General features: G+C 42.7%; 2 protein-coding genes across 2 annotated transcripts in view; both read right to left on the bottom strand.

Moving 5' to 3' along the window:
* Positions 1 to 4: 4 nt before the first annotated feature.
* LOC108106239 lies at positions 5 to 2,277 on the bottom strand (the record flags this gene model as incomplete). The annotated part of the gene is made up of 4 exons (XM_017213165.2): positions 2,092 to 2,277; positions 1,885 to 2,036; positions 938 to 1,775; positions 5 to 883 (listed from the first exon to the last, which is right to left on the bottom strand). Coding segments are annotated over exons 1-4 (2,055 nt in total), but the record flags the coding sequence as incomplete, so codon positions are not given.
* Positions 2,278 to 8,553: 6,276 nt separating this feature from the next.
* LOC108106442 (irregular chiasm C-roughest protein) overlaps positions 8,554 to 21,501 on the bottom strand; it is a 125,552-nt gene continuing 112,604 nt past the window's right edge. Inside the window, exons 11-12 of the mRNA XM_017213475.2 lie at positions 11,456 to 11,634; positions 8,554 to 11,394 (exon numbers count right to left, since the gene is read on the bottom strand). Of these exons, the coding sequence (XP_017068964.1) occupies positions 11,089 to 11,394; positions 11,456 to 11,634 (485 nt within the window). The 3' untranslated portion in view covers positions 8,554 to 11,088. The remainder of the gene's footprint in view (positions 11,395 to 11,455; positions 11,635 to 21,501) is intronic.

The raw sequence follows: 21,501 nt of genomic DNA, 5'->3' as shown, positions 1-21,501 counted from the left end.
AATGGATAGCTGCATGTGAGATGGCCACCTCTTGGGGCGCGCTATCGTACTCCACGTGAATGGGATTTTTGGCCAAAGAAGCATAACTCTTGGGAGGATCAGACGGAGATGGTTGTGGCAGGTGATTGTGCAGGTAAGGCTGGTGGTAGATGGTCTCATGCTGCTCCACCAAACGACCGTCCTTCTCGGTGATCAGCTTGTTGTGTATATTCACGGACTTTTGTACCTCTACAAAGGTATAGGGAGTGGATTTCTTGGGAGCCGGAGCATGTTGAACATTGTGCTGGGAGGGCTCAGCGGCTGCCTCAGCCACGTAATCGTGGGGGGCTGGGTGATTAACTGTTATTTGGACATGCGGTTCAAGGGGCGTATGAGCAACGGCCGGTGCTGGCGAGGAATGAGGAGGACGTGGAGTGTTCAAGGTGACAAAAACCAAACTATTTGGCGTAGCAGAGACAGGCGTGGGACCTGCATACCCGGAGTACTGATGAATCTCTGGCGATGGCGAGGGCGAGGAAATGGCCTTGGTATGCAGCGTTTCAGGTTGAGGCTCTGGCTGCTTCTGCGCTTGTGGAATCACCTGACTGATCTCCTGTTGGTAGGCCAACTGGGCAGCAGGTCTCACAAACTGTCCTGCGTAGTCTCCCTCCTTTGGCGGCCGTGGATTCGGCAGCTGGGGAGGATTCTGCACTTCGTAGTGGAAGCTGCCCTTGGGAAGGGGTCCATCGCCACTGCCCGAAACTACGGGATTAAAGCTCTTAAGGAATTGCCGGGAAGGAGCTTCATTGCTAGGATAATGCTGCTGGAATCTCTGCTCACTGTGCGCCTGAAAGTGATCCAAGGCGTGCTGGGGAGGTTGCGATTGCGGTTTCTCTTTTGGTGACTGGAAAGATGATATTCATTTTATAAATTCGGAATATTTGAAGTCAAATCCTACCTTTCCCTCTCCCTGCTGACGTTTTCCCAAAGTCTCGTCGTGCACGATGTGCACATTGATTTCCTGATCCTGTCCAGGACCCTTCTGGTTGGCATAGCTCTCGATGCCATTGAAAGCCGGAGCTGGCAGTCGCTGTTGGTAGGCCTCTCTGCCCACATGCCGTGTCTCAGCAATCTGGTTATCATTGATCTCCTGCCCCTCCTCCACATCCCCTTCGTGATCTGCGAGTATAACAATCGGAGCACTTTCGGCCGCCACCAGAGTCTCATTGTCATCGCCCTCCGGTTGGAGTAGCAAACTGGGCAGCACTGGAGCAGCCACTGCAGCCCGATTAATCCTCAGCAGCTCATCCCGTGAAATGTGATTGCTGCCGTCTCGGAAACCAGGATCTCGGATCTGTTCCACCACTATCTCGGTGTGTCCTGGCCCCAACTCCCTGCGGTACTCCTTGGTCACTGTGGTTTGGTAGCTGTAGTACGTGGCATTTGGTGCTGGGGCCTCCTTTGGCTTTTCAGTGGTCACTGCCTCTGTGGTGCTGACCACATCCACCACAGTAGGCCGCACAACCGCCTTGTTTGTGGTCGTGGACGTTGTGGTGGACGCCTCTGGGTTGCCACTAAAACGGAAAATGTCCGAGAATCCCTTGGGGAAGAGATTGGACAGAACCTCGTTCACGGTGTCCGTTCGCGAGCGGGTCACAGTTTGCTGAATGGGTCTTTGGCGTTTAGCAATTTCCACAGGCATCTCATCGTTGATCTCAAACTGGATGTAGCCATGACCATTGGTGGGACTCACTGAATCTTTGGGAGGCAGCACAGTGGGCAGAAAGCCTGGAACACTAGGGGAAAAGGGTTAACTATTGTTAAAAATTTATTAAGCTTTAATAGAGGATACTATTTCTAAGGCTTCGAATTTAATTTTAGTTTTCTTTTTGATCTTTAGCTTACCCTACGAACTCCGCTTCTTTTTCTGTAGCCTGGTCCTCCCGTTCCGGTTCGCGTTCCCTTTCCAAATCCAAGCCCTCCTGCAGCAGTTCGCCGTCCAAGTTGGGACCTTCGATGACCTCGCGGATGAGCTGACCGGCTGCCTGCTTATTAAGCTGTCAAAAGCGACGCTCATTGCCTGTCAAAATCTTTCACTAAACTCGGACTCACCTCCTTGGCACTGCTGCTGTCACTCAGGGCTTCAGTTGCCGTCGTCTCCTCCGTTGAGTTCTGTTGGAGATTGGGTATGGATGTGGGTGGCTCATCTGAGAGGGCTGGCTGAACGATGAAGGCCAACAGACAGCAGAGCGTGGCTGCCGCCGTTAGCAGATGTCGTTGGTGGCGGTGGGGCCACATGGAGCTATTACGGAAATGGCCAAAAGCAGAAAGAGTTAGATGTTGTTGTTGTTGTTGTTGTTGGGTTTTTTCCGTTAGTAAGCGGAATGGTGGTGGCGGTGTGAATAACCCCAACGACCACGACAAATTCCAAGCGACAAATGGAGGAGTCGTCAAGCCTGTTTGGGCCCGTTTCCAAAGGCCATCCACTAGCCTCCACTCGAATCCTAACCACTCGACTCCAGTCCACTCCACTCGGCTCCACTCCACTCCTGGCGACTACTATAGCCACTCACTTGTCGGGCTGTTTGATTTTTAACCGATACGTCGCTGGATGATGATTTTTCCTAAGTGGCTGCCTTGGCACTTTGGCGCTTTTCTTTCTCTTTCGCTGAGAGATTTTCCCTAAAACGTTTGTCGCTTTTCTTTGCCAAGTTGTTGAACTTGGTGGCTCCGTTTGCTTGCGGCTTATGTCATTGCTACTGGCAACGTAATGAATTATTAATTAACCCCTCCAATGGAAATTCCCCTCACCCTCAGACCTGCCCGCACCACGCATTTAATTTGGAAAATTGAAATTGATGGCGTTTAAAATGGTTCGTACGGGTTTTCACATAGTTTGGCTGCCACCGCCGCTGTATTTTGATAGGCATTAAATATGCATGCCAAAACATATTTCACCTGCAATATTCATGGCTAAGTGGCCCGGGGCACTTTTGAGCCGGTCCCCTTGCCTGCCTTGGCCGTCTTGTTTTGGCCAAACATAACACAAGAAAGTGCAGCTTTCGGTAGGGAAAATTGTGGCTTTTAATTGGCCATGTAGATAATGATCTAAACTGGGCTATTAAATGGAAGACATTTCGTATGCATGTTTTGCCTAAGTCCTTTTTGATTGCCATTATACATTCAGTGGAGGACTTTTGAGTCCTTAATGCAATGCCGTCATCGAAACTCATTGCATGATATCCCATTGGAGTCAGAAAACCAATTTCATCCGCTTCTAACTCAATTTGCACATGGAAAATTCTCTTCTACTCGTTTTTGTGTTGCTCAGAGTGGAAATATTAATTTGCGCCGTTAAATGGGCATTTAAAATATTCCATTCGCTTTTTGCATTTACCTGCATCCATTAAGTATCGCGCGACGGGATTTTTATTTGTATTTTTGCCGTAGGTTGCAGGATGCAGCGAAATGCAAATGAAAACACTCAATTATTTATATTGATGGCCGGCCAATTAAACTGCACTTATAATCACTTTTCTATTCGATTAAAACAATTGTAATTCTCTGAGCTTCGAATGGCACAGAATATCGGGGGGAATATATATATATATATTTTATATATATATAATTTCAGGTGCTCTTTTCGTGCGACCCTGCCAGCTGCGCGTGCGCGTTGCGAATGAAAGTGAAACCGTCGGGCACTGAGCATTTCGTTTTCTTTTCATCGTCGTGGGTTGCAAGTTGCTGTCGTCGCCGATGTTGCTGTTGCAAGTGATGTTGCTGCCGCTGCCACTGCTGCTGCTGCTGCTGCTGCTGCTGTTGCTGCTACGATCCTTAAAGTGTAGCATAAAACTTGTCCATCCGGCGATTGCGCAACCTTTGCTGTCTTTCTTACTCCTTCATGGCAATGACAATTTTTGTTTTTATGGCTTTCTACTGCGGCAGCATTGACCCTGCCAAAAAAAAAGGCAAAAAAAACGTGGCAAGCTCGCGGGAAATCTTTAAAAACCAGTTTTTGAGTTGGAAATGCCAAAGGCATATGGCAAAATCCACTGTGAAAGCCCTTGTCATGGCCTAAACACCCTTTGCCACCTGTTTCCCGATCTCCAGCTGTTTGACATAAATATCTTGCCTCATTTCCTTGCCTCATAACACCTGATGCAATTATCACACTCATTTTACACCTGTCGGTTCGATCACCTTCGAACGCATTGTTTTCATACGATTTTCCACCGCTTTTCCTCCGATTCTCCCGGCATTTTCATTCAATTTTAATGAGCCAGCCGCATTGGCTCACGCTGCTGTTGTGGAGCGTTTGACGTTTTCGGCTGATTGATTAATGTGGATGCGGTTTTGCGGGCGGGGCGGTGGAGAGGCGCAGCGGTGAAGCGGCGGTGCACTTGTTTTTTTTATATCTGTCTGATTTATTAAAATGCGACTTTTTTATTTATGCTTTGGTAATTCATTTTATTTATTGCATATTTAATGATATCGTTTTTCCTTTTTCTTTTTTTTTTTCTGTGCTTTTTGTGGACTCTTTGAAGATATTTATTTTAATGGCGAAATTATTTGAGTTGAGGTATTGCGTGAATTTAAATGGAAATTTGCTTAAATAGTAAATCAATTTACAAATGGCAATTGTTACAAAATCGTTAACTACCTTAGTTACAAAATTGATTGGTATTTAAAATACTTAACTAAGGAATTCCACTAAAATGTAACCTTGAGAAAGATATTTTGTCATTAAACATAGCTATGAGGCTATTCATATTTTATCTATAAAAACAGATTAACTACAAAATATTTAAAAATGCAATAAATTAATATGCCTTCAACGAGATTTGTTAACAATTTATAAGAAATTTCATTACAAAATTAAAATCTCACCAACCTATCTCAACCCGCAACTTTTTTGTCAAAGCCAAAACTAGGGGAAAGTTGCCGTTCTACCCCAGCTAATACACCCATTACCCACAGATATAGATCCAGTGATCATTTAGGTGTGATTTATGCTTTCCATAATCGGTTAACTTCTTTATCTGCTTGCATCTCATTAAAGACATGTTGCATGCCTCATGCACACACAATCCCAGACTTTCTCCCAATGAAAATGGAAACTGGAACTGTTGCCGAGATCACATTTTTTTCGGTTGGCATTTCCTCCAGCGTTTTCCGCACCAAAATCGAACCAAACCTCAGAGACAATTATGAAGAAAAGCCAGGGAGAGAGATTGCATAAGCTAGGCGGCACTCGTATGTGGCCAACTGAAAACCAAAAAGAAATCCCCAGCCAAACTCCAAGGAAATGCGAGCCATAAATTGCCGTGACCAGCAACTAACTTGGCTAATTTTCGCCGGATCAGCAATAGTTGGTAAAAGTGTAACAGAAGTCACCTGAAATCGACTTCCTTCCGCCTGGAAAAACTTGTCGCAGCCACAAAATTACAAAATCATTGAAAACCTGGCCAAAGGAAATCTCTGAAATGCCTTGACCGCACATAAAATGGGACAATAATATTGCAAGGAAAAAAGATTGAAAAAAAAAGAAATCGCAGAAATTGCGGAAAAATCTATTAAAAGCAATTCGCTTAATTTCGTTACCGGACCGGTCGACATTGCTCATATTTACTTATTGTACTTCCACCAAAAAGCCCAGTCAGCCGGAAAAGGCGACAGGGGGCGTGGCAGTTGGCTAATTAAGTGCGCAGGGCAAATGAAATATAAGTGAGGCAACATACAAAGTACGAAAAAAAAAAAGAAGGTAATTACAATCAATGGGACCAATCGGTGCGGTGGTGCCTCCGACCAAAAGCCAATTTCATGCAACAATCAATCAAAAACAATTTTTAATTTTGCGTTAACAATTTTCAGGCTGATCTGTTTTTTTCTTTCATATTTTCCAACGCTTTTGCCGGCCATTTGTTGGCGTTGTTCCTTGCGTCCGTTTTAACTGTGTGAAGTAAATTGGAAAATAAAGTTAAAATTAAAATGCATTAATTGAACTGTGAAATTTCATGCAAGCGTATTGAGGTGGGCGGGTAGATTGAGGTGAGAGGGGCGGGAGGATTATTGGCGCCCAACGATGTGCAATGAAAACGATTTTAATTGTCAGCGTTTTAAGCGCGCTTAAAGTCGTCAGCCATAACTTGGCATGAATATGGTAGCAAAGGGAATATCACTGGCTATGTTAAACTGAAAGCTGTAATATTTTTCATAAATTTCTCTGTTAAATATACAAACTGAAATCATTATCTCAAGGCAGGTAATTATGGAATGCAGGTGTTGATTATCTATGCTCTCCATTGTGCAACTTGCAAGCCATCGGTGCACTTCCCCAAAAGCCCAATTAGGAGATTTCTCCAATTGCATCGATGATATGAATGGAAAACACAATTCCAGCCAAAACCCACTTATCAGGCAATATGAACATCTGACCATACATAAACTTATCACTCGACTCGCCCATTTTGCGACTGCATTAAGCCCCCAATTTTATGGTCAGAGCCAGGCTATGGATTTCGGCGTAGTGTGTGTGGCGTAGCTTTAGCTCCCAGAAATGGGGTGGAGGCTCCAATTGCCAGTTTTCCCAGCCGGTTTTGGGTTTTGGCTCGTATTTGACTTTGGCCGAGGCAACAATTAAAACGAAATGCGCACAGTAATGCCAATTGGCGATTGCGGATATCTGCAGGCTGGTCAACTGTACGGGGCAAGCATTTTGGGGGAGGGAGCTGCGGGGATTACCCATTAGTTGGTGCACCTTTCGCTGTGGCGCGTGCGTCGACATTAGCCAAAGAGTCACCATCGCCATGACCAGCACCATTACATTGCCCCTGCAACATTACAAGTTTATTCCACTCGATCACTGTTCGGGAATTTTGATTGATAAATTACACTGCAAGAATTATGGCAGTGAAACTACTATTTATCGGTATTGATGATTGGTTGGAATCGGAGGAATGAGTAAAAGTTTGGAGCGGGTTAGATACCTCTATCTCTTTGTTTTTTGAAAAGAAAAAAGATTCATTAAGACCAAAAGTGTAACCAAAAAACCTATCTAAGCCAAACTACAAGACTAAAAAGAACTTTTAAAACTACTTAAGACTGCAAATAATTTAATTTAAATCACATAGATCATCTTTATTAGAATAAAATATAAATAACAAGATTAATTTCCCATTTTAAAATACTTTCTTAAACTTCAACTTATCATAATAAGATTATTACCAACCATAAACCAACTATAATTAACCTTATTGACAGGCTCCACCTTCTATTAGTTTCTTTCGGTGCCCTCGTGTTAATCTAAACATTAGCCTTACTGTACCGTACGCCCCCACTAGCTGTAATCTCGCTGGCGCCTCGGCAGATCGAAGGCATTTCACTGTCATTAGCGCCAGAAACCGGCCTGGTTATCGATGATTGTGTGGCGGGCACATGAGGTTTTGCCTGATGCTGTTGGCCAAACAGGTTGCCCGACTCTTTGGGCCAAAAAGTGTAGCAGCAGCCAGGTTCGCAGTGTGGCCATTAAAATCCTGCGGTGTCGATGTACTTTTGATTTCCAACTAATAAACAAGAGCCGCGTTTGCCGTTTTTAGTTTTTGTTTAGCTGCCAGTGTTGACAACGCAACTCTCGGTTTTGGGTTTGGGTTTTTGGGATTCGGATTGGGCCAATGCACCAAAACGGAGACCAAAACCGAACCATAAACCGGAATCTCCTTCACACAAAACGAGCCGAGCCTGCGGTCACCCAAGAGCTGCATTCGGCTGGCCTTTCCCTTTCGTTGGCCCCAGATATTGATTGATATTGATGCAACTGCCAGTGCCACTGTGGAAGTGCAACTGCAGCATGCCAAATATCATTGGCATTCCAATTGGGTTGCAGTTCAGCTAGCCAATTGTTTCGTGGTCTTGGGGGGTCTTCAGAGGGGAAAACTCAAATGTTTGGTGGAATCCCGCGGAAGAGAGAGTGTTCCTGGGGTTACTGTTTTTCTTTAATGAAGAGTTTTTGAAAGAAAAGATAAAAGACATAAACGTAAGTATTCCTTGGGAAATTAATTTCCCCAAGAAACTACTACATGACTTCCTATTTTTAACAGCTAATACCAACACGAACTTAACTTACCACTTGCTGTTAGCTGAAAGTCTTAAGGCCATTTCAGAAATTAACAACAAGGAATGTTATTTAACTTTTTCCTTTACTAACCATAAACTATAACCAGAGAATGCACCAGGTTTTTCTTTAAGTGGCATCCACATCTCAGCTGAATAATGGGCGTATCTGTCTGCTGATTGATTGTTAGTGTTTCCCCAAGTTTTCCACTCTTCCGGCTGTTGGATCGGACCACCCAGTTAAAGACATTTGGTTTTGTTGCATTTCTCTGCTTTTAAATTTTATTCCATGTTCATTTTCATTTCTGTGTGTTGTTTTGTGTGTGTGTTCGTTTGTTTGTTTGTTTGGTGTTTTTTGCTTTCTTCTTTTGCCGCTCCCCTTTGCCTTTCATTTTTATCTGCATTTTTATTTGCATTCTTCTCGGCTTGTGTTTTACTTTATGCTAAATTGGCTATTTTGTTTTGTTGCTTTGTCACTTAAACTTGTAAATTTGCTCGGCAGGCAGCCCTGCCCTGCCATGACCTCCCCCACTCTTTGGCCGGCTGTTTGTTGGCTTAAATGTAACAGTTATGCCGGACCTAACCCTTTCGTTGCCAAAGAATTCAGAGTTATTGCATTGCCGGGCAGTGCAGGGGGTCGCTTAAGAGTTAGTTTTTGATTCTGTTTCTGTGTGGGGCGCTTGCTTATGCTTTATCCGCTACTAACTTGAAGTTTCTGGCCATATTCTTCATATCGCCGAGGCATCCTTTTACGGCTAAAAGTGTGTTGTTGTTGTTGTTGTTGTTGGTGGTGGTTGCTTACATTTCTCTTGGGCCTATGTCTTATATATGTAAACCGTTTTTCTGCTTATTGTAACACGTATTGTTGTATTTGTATTTGTATTCGTAATTATATGGGTTATTAGTTGCCCCGTCCTCCTTCGTCCTGCTACCCCTTCTTATCCAAAAACATTTTGCACTACAGATGAACATTCTGTCTCTCATATCGTAATTACTCATTGGTTTAAAATTAATTTGCCACATTCGGTTTGTGTTGCACTTAGGATCTAGTATTTTCTTTAGTTATATATGTTTGTTTTGTTTTGTTTGTTGTTGTTTGTTGGTTGCTTGTTGGCTTTTGTTTATAAATAATATTTTGTAAATATTACCAACACAATGAATCATAAATACAGCACGCACTGTGAGCATTCACTTGTTTAGTAATTTATTAGTTAGTTAACATGACGACGTGTTTGTTTGCTTGCTTTGTTCTTACAATTCGCAATTATTTGCTGACAATAAAAACCCAAGGAGCGAAAAGTCACTAAATCACTAAACTCAACTATACATAGGGTACACATACACACACATACATATATATATTACTATATTCCATCTTCTGTATATGTTAATTCGCTTTAATGATTAATTAAATCTCAATTTAAACTTATCATTTTTGCCAGAATTCTTGGAACTCTGCAAATTGAATCCTTTGCTGTGGCTTAAATTGGCGTTAGGTTCTTCTAAGTATTTCTGGTTTTTACACTGATCTCTTATCTTAAAGATATATATATATATATATATTTGTATGTATTGCGCATAGGATATAGAATAATCTGAAGCTTAGATCGACTAAGAAATAAATTACAAAAGCTTAGGCTTTGTACAAAAAATCGTATGGCAAGCTGGCTATCTGCTGATCTGTTGATCTGCTGATCTTCAAACTGAAATATTTTACAATAGCTGGTAATCGAAAGTTAATCTGGCCTTGTGGTCTGTTATGTTACATAGAATATGGTTTAATTTACTCTTGGAACCGCTACATATGATATTTAAATCGCTTTTAGTTTTCGTTTTCAAACAACATTTAACACTCTCTATATCATAGTTTTTTTTTTTTCGTTTCTCGGGTTGAGCAATTCTTCTCTACTTGAACATTTATGTACAATTATCGCTTATGTGGAGGGTCTCTCATTGGTATTTTTTGTTTAATCATATTTTTTGGGCTATAATTATGTTATCGTTTGTTGTGTTATAAAAATATTCGTAGTAAATGGAAACGATTAGTTTTTGGTCCTTTCAAACGATTGGAAAATCATAATCAAACTATAAAGTGCGATTTATTGTTTAATAGAACCCAATTTCGGTTAGGTTAAAACGCTTTTGATCTTTCGCTTAATTTCATTTCCCAAAAATATCTTACAGTTTTCTTTGCTCGGGGCAAACGTTTCTTTTTTTTGTTTTTCTCAAATGGAAGGAATTTGTTCGTGCCTGGTAAGTATATTACTTCGTCGCTTACTTCTTTGTTTTTACAATTTTAAACTATAGGTTCTCTCTCGCGGCTCCTTTTCTCCCTTCGTGCTTTTAGTTCTAAACATTTTCAAAATATTTAACAAAATCAGTCGCTTTCTCGATCTCCCTTCGCCCTTCGTCCGTCGAAAAGGAACTTAAAGTACTCGTAATAATCAACTTTTTAACAATGTTTTTCCTCAAAAGAACTGTAAACTTCTCCTTACGGTTCTTCTCTCTCTCTCTTTCTGGCTTTGGCATTTAAGTTAAGCGCACACTCATACACATTGACATACAGCGATAAGGTTACAGTTACAGTTACCGTTACAGTTATAGCTAGGGGTTACAGCTAGGGGTTACAGTAAAAATATTCGAATAGCTTAGGGTTAAAGAGTCGATGCCTTTTTGGGGGGTTTCTAGAAGATAGGTTTTCTGTATTTTAGGGATACTGTTGGGCCTGGGTTCTTAGCCTAGGGCAATTTTGATGCTTGGCTAAATCGGTTACAGATACACATACATATGTATTGCTATATAGAGTAGTAGTCGTGTGTGTAGCATAGTCCACGTGGTAATGTCGAGTAATTGGGTAAATCCATACGTTTGCTTAGCCATATAGGGGGTTAGATTACATAGAACATTCGGTGTAATAAACGCGTCAGTCACTCCCAAAGAAAACATTCATTCAATCTCTCACTCTCTCATTCTCTCTCTCTTACACGATCTCATCTTAATCTAATGACTGTTTCTAGTGGCCAGGACTAAAACCAGTACCGAAACCACCGCCCACCAGCCACACGCTTTGGTGGTACATCCACTGAAGACGGGAAAGTGAATCTGCTCTGGCTGATTTAGCTCCTCCTCCTCGTCATCGTCAATGGAATTCGACAGCTGTCGATGGCGTTTGGTGAAGTTCACATTGAATACCGCTTCGGCAACGCCACCTGGCGTTGAAACTATAAAGTAGAAGGTCCTTGGAACCCTTTCGTGCATGCTGACGTAGGTCAACCTCGCCTCCTTGCAGAATGGCGTGGGCAGATCCTGCGAATAGAGGAAAATGGATTAGATTTCCTTTGGGGATTACCTAGGTGACTTTACTCACCTTAACTGCGTAGGCCAGCACCGTACTGCCATACTGGTTTCCTGGCGTAAAGACACGATCTCCGTGCAACCAGCGAGCGGCATGAGCCGGAGGATTGGCACAGAATTCCACGTTGAGATGGAGTGGTGATCCTGGATAGGCCACGGGCGTGGCATTCAGAGCCATTACTGTGGGAGCTCCTGAAAGGAAGAGGGGAATAATTTGGCTTAACTTCAACTTTCTTTAGCTTGTAACTTATAACCATTTTTAAGCTATAAATAAAACATATAACTAACTCTTAGTCTTAGTCTTAGTAGGGCAACTTATTACTGGTAAGTTAGTGTGATAGTTATTGCCATGAGAAAAACGTTGAGGATTAGCGGAATATCTCTTGAGAACTTTAGTGATTTTGCACCCCTAGCTTGAGCAGCCTTGGCTCGTTAGCCTCCTCGAACTTTTCGCACCGAGATTCCCTAAGCAAACTTCTGTAAGCCTTCTACGTCGCACTTCACACATGCTAAGCCAATTCCGGGGCAACTGTACTGCGATGCCAAGTTTGTTTCGCCTCGCATCAGCTGCAATTAAAGCCAGGGCGAAAAGTTTACGGCCACCGTTACCGCCACCGCCACCGCTACCGCCATTGCCATTGCCATTGCCATCAGCATTGCCATCGCCACTAATTAAAAGCGTATCACCCAACAAATGTGCCACTTACTGCCACAGAAACTCAGCAAGCAAGAGCCCTACAAGGACGATCTGCACCTCTGGAAAAGTAAACGCTTGTCATGGGTGTGGGAAAAATCAAAATAAATAGAGAACAACATGTCGTTGGTGTGGGGTGGGCCAAAAGGAAAAGTTGGCCCAAGAACGCCGAAACTTCATTAAAAAGTTTGCGCCAAAGCGAATTTTGTGGAACTTATGTGGGCCGTGTGCCCAGAGTAGGGGATTATCTCTGTGAGATGCTAAAGCCTGACGATGTTGGCCAACACTGCGACAATCCAATTAGACACATGTGCCAACCCTTTCTCTTCTTTCTTTTTCCCGTTGCTGGGCTGAGGGGGGTTACCTCTGCAAAGTATATTTAATTATCGAAAGGCTCGAAATTTTGCAATTTTCCTCATCATCGCCCTGAGACAGAGACTTATGGAGCGGGAAAAGTAAAATGTTCCGCAATGGCGAGCCTGGCAAACAAAATGGTCGAAAGTGTTAAGTGCAAATGAGTGTTGGGTGGATGGGTGGTTGGGTGTTCATTCGGCACAGACACAAACAAAAACAAATCGAAGAACTCCGTTCGACACTCTCAAATTTATAACCAGAAACAGGGAAAACCCCCCATTTCCAGCACAGGACCTGGGCGACTAACTTTAAAATCAATTAAAGCAAGTGCGGCAGGGTTGTGTCTGCCTGCCAAATTATGCGTTCAACGCCATTTTGTCGAGCCCTGCTCAGCAGCGGCAGCTTCTCCTCTCACTCCTTTTAACCAACCCAACCTTTTGTCCCCGGAGGAAAAAGTGTAATTTATTTGACAGCCAAAAATGATTTTTGCATGAGCCTCTTACCCAGCGAAAGCAAACCCATTCAACGTGGCTCTCAAAGAGATTTAAATTCTATTTTGATTTGCAGCCAGTGAGCCGTGTGCAAGCATTTTACCCCAAAGAGAGAGAGAGAGAGAGATCCCAGACCAGGTGGATGGCTGTTGGATTTGCCCCCAAGGTCAGTGCTTTGGTCATTGGTGCGACTTTTAATTTGATTTCCACTCGGCCCGACCCGGGGGCGCCAAATAGAAATGAGTTTTAAATTGCCCGCAGTTTTACGGCTAACGCTATGCTTTGGATCTATTCCCTATAAATAATATGGCTTCCCAGGAAAATCCTTGCTTGGGAACCAATAGCATCAGGGTGAAAATAAAACAGCTGAAAGAGACTCAATTTATGGAGAAGAAGAAGAAGGAAGGCCATGAAAAACAATAACAAGACAGAAAACAAGGGGGGACAGGCAGTGAAAAGTTGTGTTCCCCCAAGTAATTGCAGCTCGCGAATGAATGCGAAAATTCAATTATTTTTTCGGTTGTTATTATTTCTTTTGGTGCTTTCGAAAGCACTTTCCAACACTGTCTCCCCTCTGCCACTCTGACACTCTCAACCCGAAGAATGCAAAAACGCATTTTCTGCAGTGACGGGGAAAAAAGGACAACAGCTTTCAGCAGACGTGCAATCAATGGGGTGAAGTCCAGAGCTCCAAAAAGGCATCTACCACTCCTCAACCAAAGTGTTGTAAAACGTTTTCCTCTTCCCAAGTTGTTGTTTTTGTTGTTGTTGTTGCTGCCTCACCTCTTTGCAAAGTTTTCGCACAAAAGGCAACTACGAAAAATTAAGTTAACTTTTTCGGGCAACGGGAATTGAGTAATTTTCAGCCGTAAAACTTTATTATTTTGGACTGCAGGACTTGGCTGCGTCCGCTACCCCCATTTTCCCATTTCCCCCCGTTTCCCGTTTTCCTTTTGGCATTTGCCATTGTTGTTGCAACAATTGTAGAACATGCAAAGTTGCTGTTATTGTTTAAATATTTATTTTCAGCTGTTGCAGCTGTAAATGCTGGCAGGAAAAGTTGTCTAGTGCCCGAAAGTGGGCAAAAACATGCAAATTTCATTGGGGGCGGCCAACGCGGAACCAAGAGAGGAACCGCCAAAGCAACTCTTCGGGCAGTGGACCAAAGCAACATGTAATTACATTAAGCCAGCTGAATTTTTGGTAACACTTTTGAATGTTCTCAAACGCAGAAAGGGTAATAAAGTCCTGGTCTAGTAAAACTTATTCCAAAAAGTGGCTTCTAATTCGGGAGGGCGGGTTGGAAAATAATACTATTAATAATAATAATCGCACACACTCGTGTTGTATTTAAACTTCTACGACCAGTCTGCTGGAAACTTTGTCTTTGCTTGATCTTTAATCTAAGTCAATATTTTTGTTAAAGTTCGTGTTCTACTTCCAGTTAGTTATAGTTTGGTAGCCACTGTAAGTAAAGGTCTTTATTTCTAAAAGGTATTATTTTAATGGCCACTTGCAAGTGCCAAAATGCCAAAAGAAAGATGGCACAACGGCTCAGATTAGAGCCAGCAATTAGAGGTGAGCGGCGCCAGAAGACCTAAACAGCTTGCCAAACATGCCCCGGGTGACCAAGACTCCGGGACTCCACCTTAAATTCCGGCTGAGAGTCCGGCAAAATGTTATTAGGTATGCAGAGCTCTTCGGAAAGAGAGCGCGGGGCTGTAAATGCTAAGATAACAGCAATCCGACAGGCAGCAAGTGAAAATAACAATCATAATATTCAATTATGCAATGGCTGCCCGAGGATGAAGAGTACTGAAACTCCAGTACAAAACTGGACGATGGGATTCGTGGATCCGGATATGAAGGGCCAGGGTGGAAACTCGGGGCTTGTTCCATGCTATGCCCCTGAATAATTAATAAACATTGTGTGCACTTAATGCAAAAAGCTGCAAATAAAATTACCAACTGCCAGGGCTCGTTGTTTGCTTGTGTACTGAAATCATTGCCGGGCGTTGGAAAAACAAAACAAGTTCATGGGTCCGAGGCTCAAATTGAAATTACGTGCCCGGGCTGAGCAATCAAAGAGGGATTAGCGGGTTGTTTTTGCTTTTAGTTGGCCATTTGTCACTTGCCAATTGCCAATTGCAGAAGCGGACTACGGCTCACACCTTTGGGCGCTTTTAATTGAATTTATTGTCGGCAAGGTGGTTGCTGAATTATTGATTGCCGCGATGACAACTTAACCCAGTGAAGGATGCGACTTTTTCAAAAGCCAAGTCCAAGGCTTTTTGGCATTTATCTTAAGTTTCGGCAACTTTTACTCGGCCAAGCCTAAGCTGCTCAAAAATTAATGAGGAGGCCGGGTGGGACGGAGCCGTGTCGCTTGTATTTAGCCAAAAAGGTTGGGAAAACTTGGCCAAGTAATCTTCTGTGTTTGTGCGGTTTGCTCTGGTTTTGGAAGTCGAAGCACGCGTTTTCCCGGCGATTTTAAGACACTCTGCCCTGCGGCGTCACGAATTTTTAATGGAAATTTACTTGATTGTACAGGGAGAGAAAAATGTATTGTCTGATGATTAAGGTGTAATTATAAAGATCAAATAAGGATTTTAATTACGTTTTTATAGATCTTGTTAGATAAAAGTTATTATACTCTTAAAAGATATTATTCTATGTATTTTTTAACCTGACATCAGTTCCTTATTATTTTTACTGTGTAAGCATAAGCATTCTTGTCACTTTGAGAGCACACCTATAGGATACTTTACTTTTCCTAATTGAAATCCCTTCAAGTATGTCGACTTCAAAGTCAATTGCTCGGGGACAACAGCACTGGCCGGCCAAATCTAAAAGACTAGAACTGGGCCATTAAGAGTGACCAAACAAACTTTGATGCTGGGATGACCTCTAAGTGGCGAAAGGACCGGTTGGACAGGACCGAGATCTAGACAGAGATTGATATATGGTGGAGGTAAAGTGCAGTTCTGGTTATATCAGGGTTATCCTTTCACCCTGCCTCTCTCTCTCTTTTCAGATCTAGTTTAGCCGTGTGTGCTTGTCCACACACTCGTGTAAATATCTCTAACCCAAATCTTGAAAATTTACAAAGCGCGCTCCTATGGCTGGCAACGTTGTCAACACAAATTAAGCTAGCATGTAAAGCTGAATGGGATGGAAATGGGTATAGAGATGGGTATGGGTATGGGTATGGGTATGAGCTCTCCTGCCCTCCATCGTAGTTTACGTATTTAAATATGCTCTTTCACTTTCAATATCAAATGAGTGGCTGGTTGGCAACTTTTGCCTGGCAGCAAGATTGCAACTTGCAGATACACGGATACGTAGATACTTTGGCCGGGACCGGCAAAGTTTACCAAATGTGTGTGTGTGTGTGTATGTGTGTGTGCGCATAGAACCGAACTTTGAATGAACAGCTTCGTATGAAACAGCAACCCAATTTGAGACATTCCTCCTCTATATTTCCCCTCAACCCCTGCAGCTATTGCAAATTGCACAAGTTGCCAAAAATCGCTTCACATGTGCCACTTAAAGTTTTCGGTTTTTGGCCCTGTTCTGTCCTGCAGTTTGGCAAACTTGCAAGTTGCCAGGACTCTTTGCCGCCTGCCTCCTGCAGCAGCCCTATACAGACTATTTTCCAGGCTACCTGCCACTTGTAAATTTAATAAATTTTTGCATTTTTTGTTTGCCTACGTTGGGCCGTGAAAGTGAGATGTCAGAAAAGTTTTAAGTGATGTTGGTAAACACACAGAATTATGGTTAAACAAGAAGAAAGTGAAGTCTAGGGGAATGACAAACTTTGATGGAATCGAACGTTCATGTTCTGTTGATTTCCACAAAATATGCTAAGTGCTTCTGTGTTTGCAAGGCAATTGCACTTTTTTAATTACATTTTTGGAATACACTTGGTAGTATTTACTAAGGAGGAGTAACAAAAATCAAAACAGTTTGAAAGCCACTCAGAAAGGTGTCTAAAACTGTGGAGGGGAAAGAGAGCTGTGTTAATTTGCAGACTCAAAATATATTTTTGCATACTTTTAGGCACATTGTGTATTTCAATAGTTATTATCGGAGCTGAGTTTGGCTCATTGATACGAAAGCCTTACGAAAACTTCATTAAATTTTAGGGAATTTATGGCATAGTGCTGTATCTAGCCTACAAGCTTTTAGTACAAATTAAGACCCTTCTCTCTAGAGTAAACCTACGAATTTCAAAAATTCCAACTGCAGAGTTGGCTTTATGAAATTGAACGTTCATTTCCGATTGTCAGTTAAGAGAGAGAGAGACAGAGAGTCCAGAAACTGGGGACCAAAGGTTAAGGGGTTAAAGGACCCCATGGGACACCTCCCTCCAATCCAATGGAAAACCAACCAACGGCACCTGGCGCCAGGACCTCTCCGTTATCCCTATATATTTGCGTAGGCGCCTGATAAAATTGCGTGTCCAGTGGCAAACGGTGCCAATGTTTGCGGTTATGGCGAATGCCAACCAGACACGCCCCCTTACCACCGCCCACCAAATGGCTGTGCTAGGATGTAGATGTGCGTGTGGCAGGCCTATGCTTTATCGTCTGACATTTGACATTTTTATTAGCTTTGCGGCGACGGCGTTTAATTACTTTGCACGCTGCGAACAATGTCCGACATTTTTATATGCACTTCCTGCCCAGTTAAATGCAATTAAAATATGCATTTGAGTTATATAACAGGCCGTTGACCGAGCACAGCCCCACCAAAAAAAGCACACGCGTCGACAGCTCATTATCCCCATGAAATGGGGGATATAATGTGTAATTTTGACATCTATAATGAGGCATTAAAATCCAACTGGCATGCTCAACCCATTAAGATCACTGCCTTGCCAGGGTGAATTGTACTTAACCCCTTCTGCTGACATCATCCACTGGGAGGATGGGGGGTTGACATTATTATAGAGCAACTGAGTTGCCTCTCAGCAGCAGGCTGCTTATTAGTTCAGTGAAAAACCAGCAAATGTGGCTGCCGCTGGGCACAATTGGTGGCTGGTATTTCATGAAAGGGGTTGACAGCCATAACCACCCAACCACCCAGCCAATATCCTCCTGCTGGCACCACTCGACGTCTTGTGGCGCGGAATTTGCATGCTCAAGTGCGGAAATCAACTGCATTTTGCTAATATTTTGTTAGGCCAAGTGCGAATTGGTCAAGTGGCGGGAATTAGTCTTGATTTCGGTCCCTGAGAGGTCACACACAAGGCTGTCAGTTTGTTTTACTGCTCGCATCCGGCGGTGTTGAGTGGGGTTAGGAAGAGTCGGGAAAGTGGGCATGAGGTTGGTCCACCCTGCTGGACCGATGGCGACATTGCGACGTCTGGTGGCGTCTATTTGCACAACTTTTTCAGCTCATTTCCGCTGCAGCTGCAGACAACACGAGACGTAAACCCCACAAAAGTTTGCCGCCAGTGCTGCCAGCTAGCTAGTTGAAAAACAGGATAAATTAGGCAAAGAAATTCGAAATGAAACACATTTTGAAAATGAAAATTAAGTTAATGGTTTTCTCTGTAGAAATGTAGCTGCCTAAGTGTGTTTTTTAAGTTCATTAACTATTTTTTTTTAATTTTTATGATATCGAGAATATCTATTAATTAAAAGCTGTAATAAGTAATAATAAAGTTCCCTAAAATCTATGTAAATGAAAAAGGAAAATTAACAATAGCATACTTTTAGTCCGGACCATTTAAAACAAGACAGATCTTTCCAAAAAAGAGACAAATTGGCTGTACTGCTGCTGCCATCCCGTTCGCACTTTGCATGTCTCTGTCGCACCCGCTTATGGAAATGGCCAAAAATGATTTCTGCAACTGTCTGAAAAGTTTTCACATGCAGCCTTGGCAGCCATTTTTTAGCTTTCCGGGGTGTTTCTGATGACAAGTTTCTGACTTCATATTTTAACTAACGACTCTAGACATCAGCCACCCACTCACACACACACACACAGACAGAGATTGGAATACAGAAGGCAGGACACATATGGAAAATTATAATTTAGTCAACAATTTTTTTTTAGCTCCAACTGTCTATGTGTGTGTGTGTTTTGTAGGAAAATTGAAGCGTAAAAATTAATGCTTGAGTGCGTTCTGTGCAAAAGACAACACACCGAAAAGGACACAAAACTGTTGACAACATGTAGCAAGGACGACAGTAATGAGTGAGAGAAAGTTCTGGCATTGCATTCGAGGCAAATGTTTTTCTTTGGCTTTTTGCAGGAAAACTATTCCAAATGCACATCCCCTTTGTGAGCAGGAAACTGAGCCATTTGGCTTGTTTATAATTAGGAAAGTTGGAATATTTACCCAGCAAATCAATCGGAAATCGTTGTGAGGGCCCTCTACCAGCAAATTTGCTGAGCCGAAATCAAATTATTTTCAAATCCCAAATCGTACTTCAAAGTATTGCCCTGGCATTGGTTAAACTATTTACCAATTTGACAGAGCGAATCCCTTGGGTTTCCTTATGGGCAGACTTTGAAGTTTTTAATTCATTTCAACCCCCTGGCAAATCCATTCCGAAAACGTTTATCTAATGCTCAAGATCGCTTTTTTTTCCATAGGGTGGAGCTGAGAAGCATTTAACATGCAATTTAGCGCAGCTGCTGTGAAAATTCCGGGATGCCTTTAAAGCCTCGTCGCGGAGGGCGCAATAAATTGCCATTTAAATGAGGCACAAATGAAAAGCAACGAAAAAAAAAAAAATTCTTTCGCATATTTTATGAAAAGAGAACCCTAAAAAAAAATTGCCAACCCCGAACTCCAAAAACCTAATGAGTAGAAACAAAGCAATATTTGCTGGCGAACGCGGCAAATTCCGAAAGCAAATTTGCCAAGAAGAAAAATTACGCATGGAAAATGGGAAAATGCGAAAATATTTCCTTCTCATGCGTTGATCAAAAGCGAGGAACATGCATATTACAAATTAGCATGCATAAAACAGGGCCAAGAATGGAATGGCCAGAAATGGGAGAGGGACGATTCGAGTGTGCCAGGGCATAAAGCAATATTTATGTTCGTCGTATCGCTCGAGGGGAGTTGCGATGAGTTTGGGCCGCGTTTCTTGGTCTAAATTAAGCGTGGAATATGCGTGGAAAAGCTTTTTATTAAAACAGGCCGAACTTGGAACTCATTGTCCTTCAGACAGCTCTTCGGTTCTTCTGGTTCCTTGGTTATGCCTTCATTCCCTGGCCCATGGGGTTGTAATAAAAATTCCGCAAATAATCATTAAGAGTGGGAGTTCGGCATTACGTAAAGGGAATGCAATATAAGACAAGGAGGTGACAAGATGTATGGATGGATTTTGGTTATAACGAAGGTTAAATACTCAAAGAGAGCATTTCCATCATTTATAAGAACGGCTAAAAGTATGCTATAATATCTAGTGCTGAAAACCCCTAATCTTATTCATCTTTGCGAATGGTCGACTGCTGTTCCAGGTGGCCTTAACGGCAGTCCATTTATGGACATTCCTTATTAAAATCTACTTTGCCACAACTTTTCGCTGCATTTGTTTAAATTACTTAAAATGGTAATGCATATAAGGAAGAAGAAAAAAACGTTGGCTAGATGGCAAAGTCTACTACTGAGCTACTTTTGCCAACTGCCAGTTAACATATGCATAGCTGGCCACGCCTCTACCGCCCTAGCACACACACACACACACACACACATACACACTGTCAACAAGAAAACGCCCACATAAAGTTAACGACAGCGAACGAGGGCAAAAAGAAACCAAAAAAAGATGGCGAAATTGTGAGAGAAAATTGTTATTTAATTTGTGTGAGTGCTGAACATTTTTGCAGCTGCTGTTGCTCAACTTCTTGCTGCAAAACTTTTTGCCCAGCACACGCACTAAACTTTAACACAAGCATAAATTTGGGCGTATACTCCTCCCTCTGTGTGTGTGAGTGTGTGTGTGTATGGTGTATTAGTGTGGGTAAGTAAGTGCACTTTGCATTGGGGCCGCCGCGAATCCTTTGGCTTTCTTCAAAATTCATATGCACATTTATTTTACTCACAGCAGCCCGCTCCTCAAGTAGCTGCATATGCAAGTAGGTGCAGCAGCTTCTTCTTTCCTTATTTGTTGCATAATTTCCGCCCACCATCACCGCCTTTTTTCTTGGCTTAAACGAAGCGTAAAGGCAACACACAGGCTGCTGCAATTTTAAGTCACGAGTTCATTAGGAAAGCCCAGGCAAAAAACAAAAGGGGGCAGGCAGCACAAAACTTTCATATGCATAATGAAGATTCCGCAGACAGGCCATGTTCCCCCTTCGCCCACTGCCATCTTCATCTTCTCCGTGGCTCCACCTCCACCTTCGTTCGCTCGGACTAATCAAAAATGTCAACGAAGCAAATGATTGAGGCCAAAGTAATCCCTTTGTCATCGCTTTTTGGCCTTCTCCATTTGACTTGGTAATTATGGACAGGTAATCAGTGCAGCTCACGGTTTGAGGAGCGATTATAAGGTT

Source organism: Drosophila eugracilis, unplaced genomic scaffold, assembly GCF_018153835.1.
Source record: "Drosophila eugracilis isolate 14026-0451.02 unplaced genomic scaffold, ASM1815383v1 contig_1765, whole genome shotgun sequence".
NCBI classification, from domain to species: Eukaryota; Metazoa; Arthropoda; class Insecta; order Diptera; family Drosophilidae; genus Drosophila; species Drosophila eugracilis.
The sequence above is the reverse complement of the archived record's forward strand: the minus strand, read 5'-3'. Positions and strand labels throughout refer to the sequence as shown.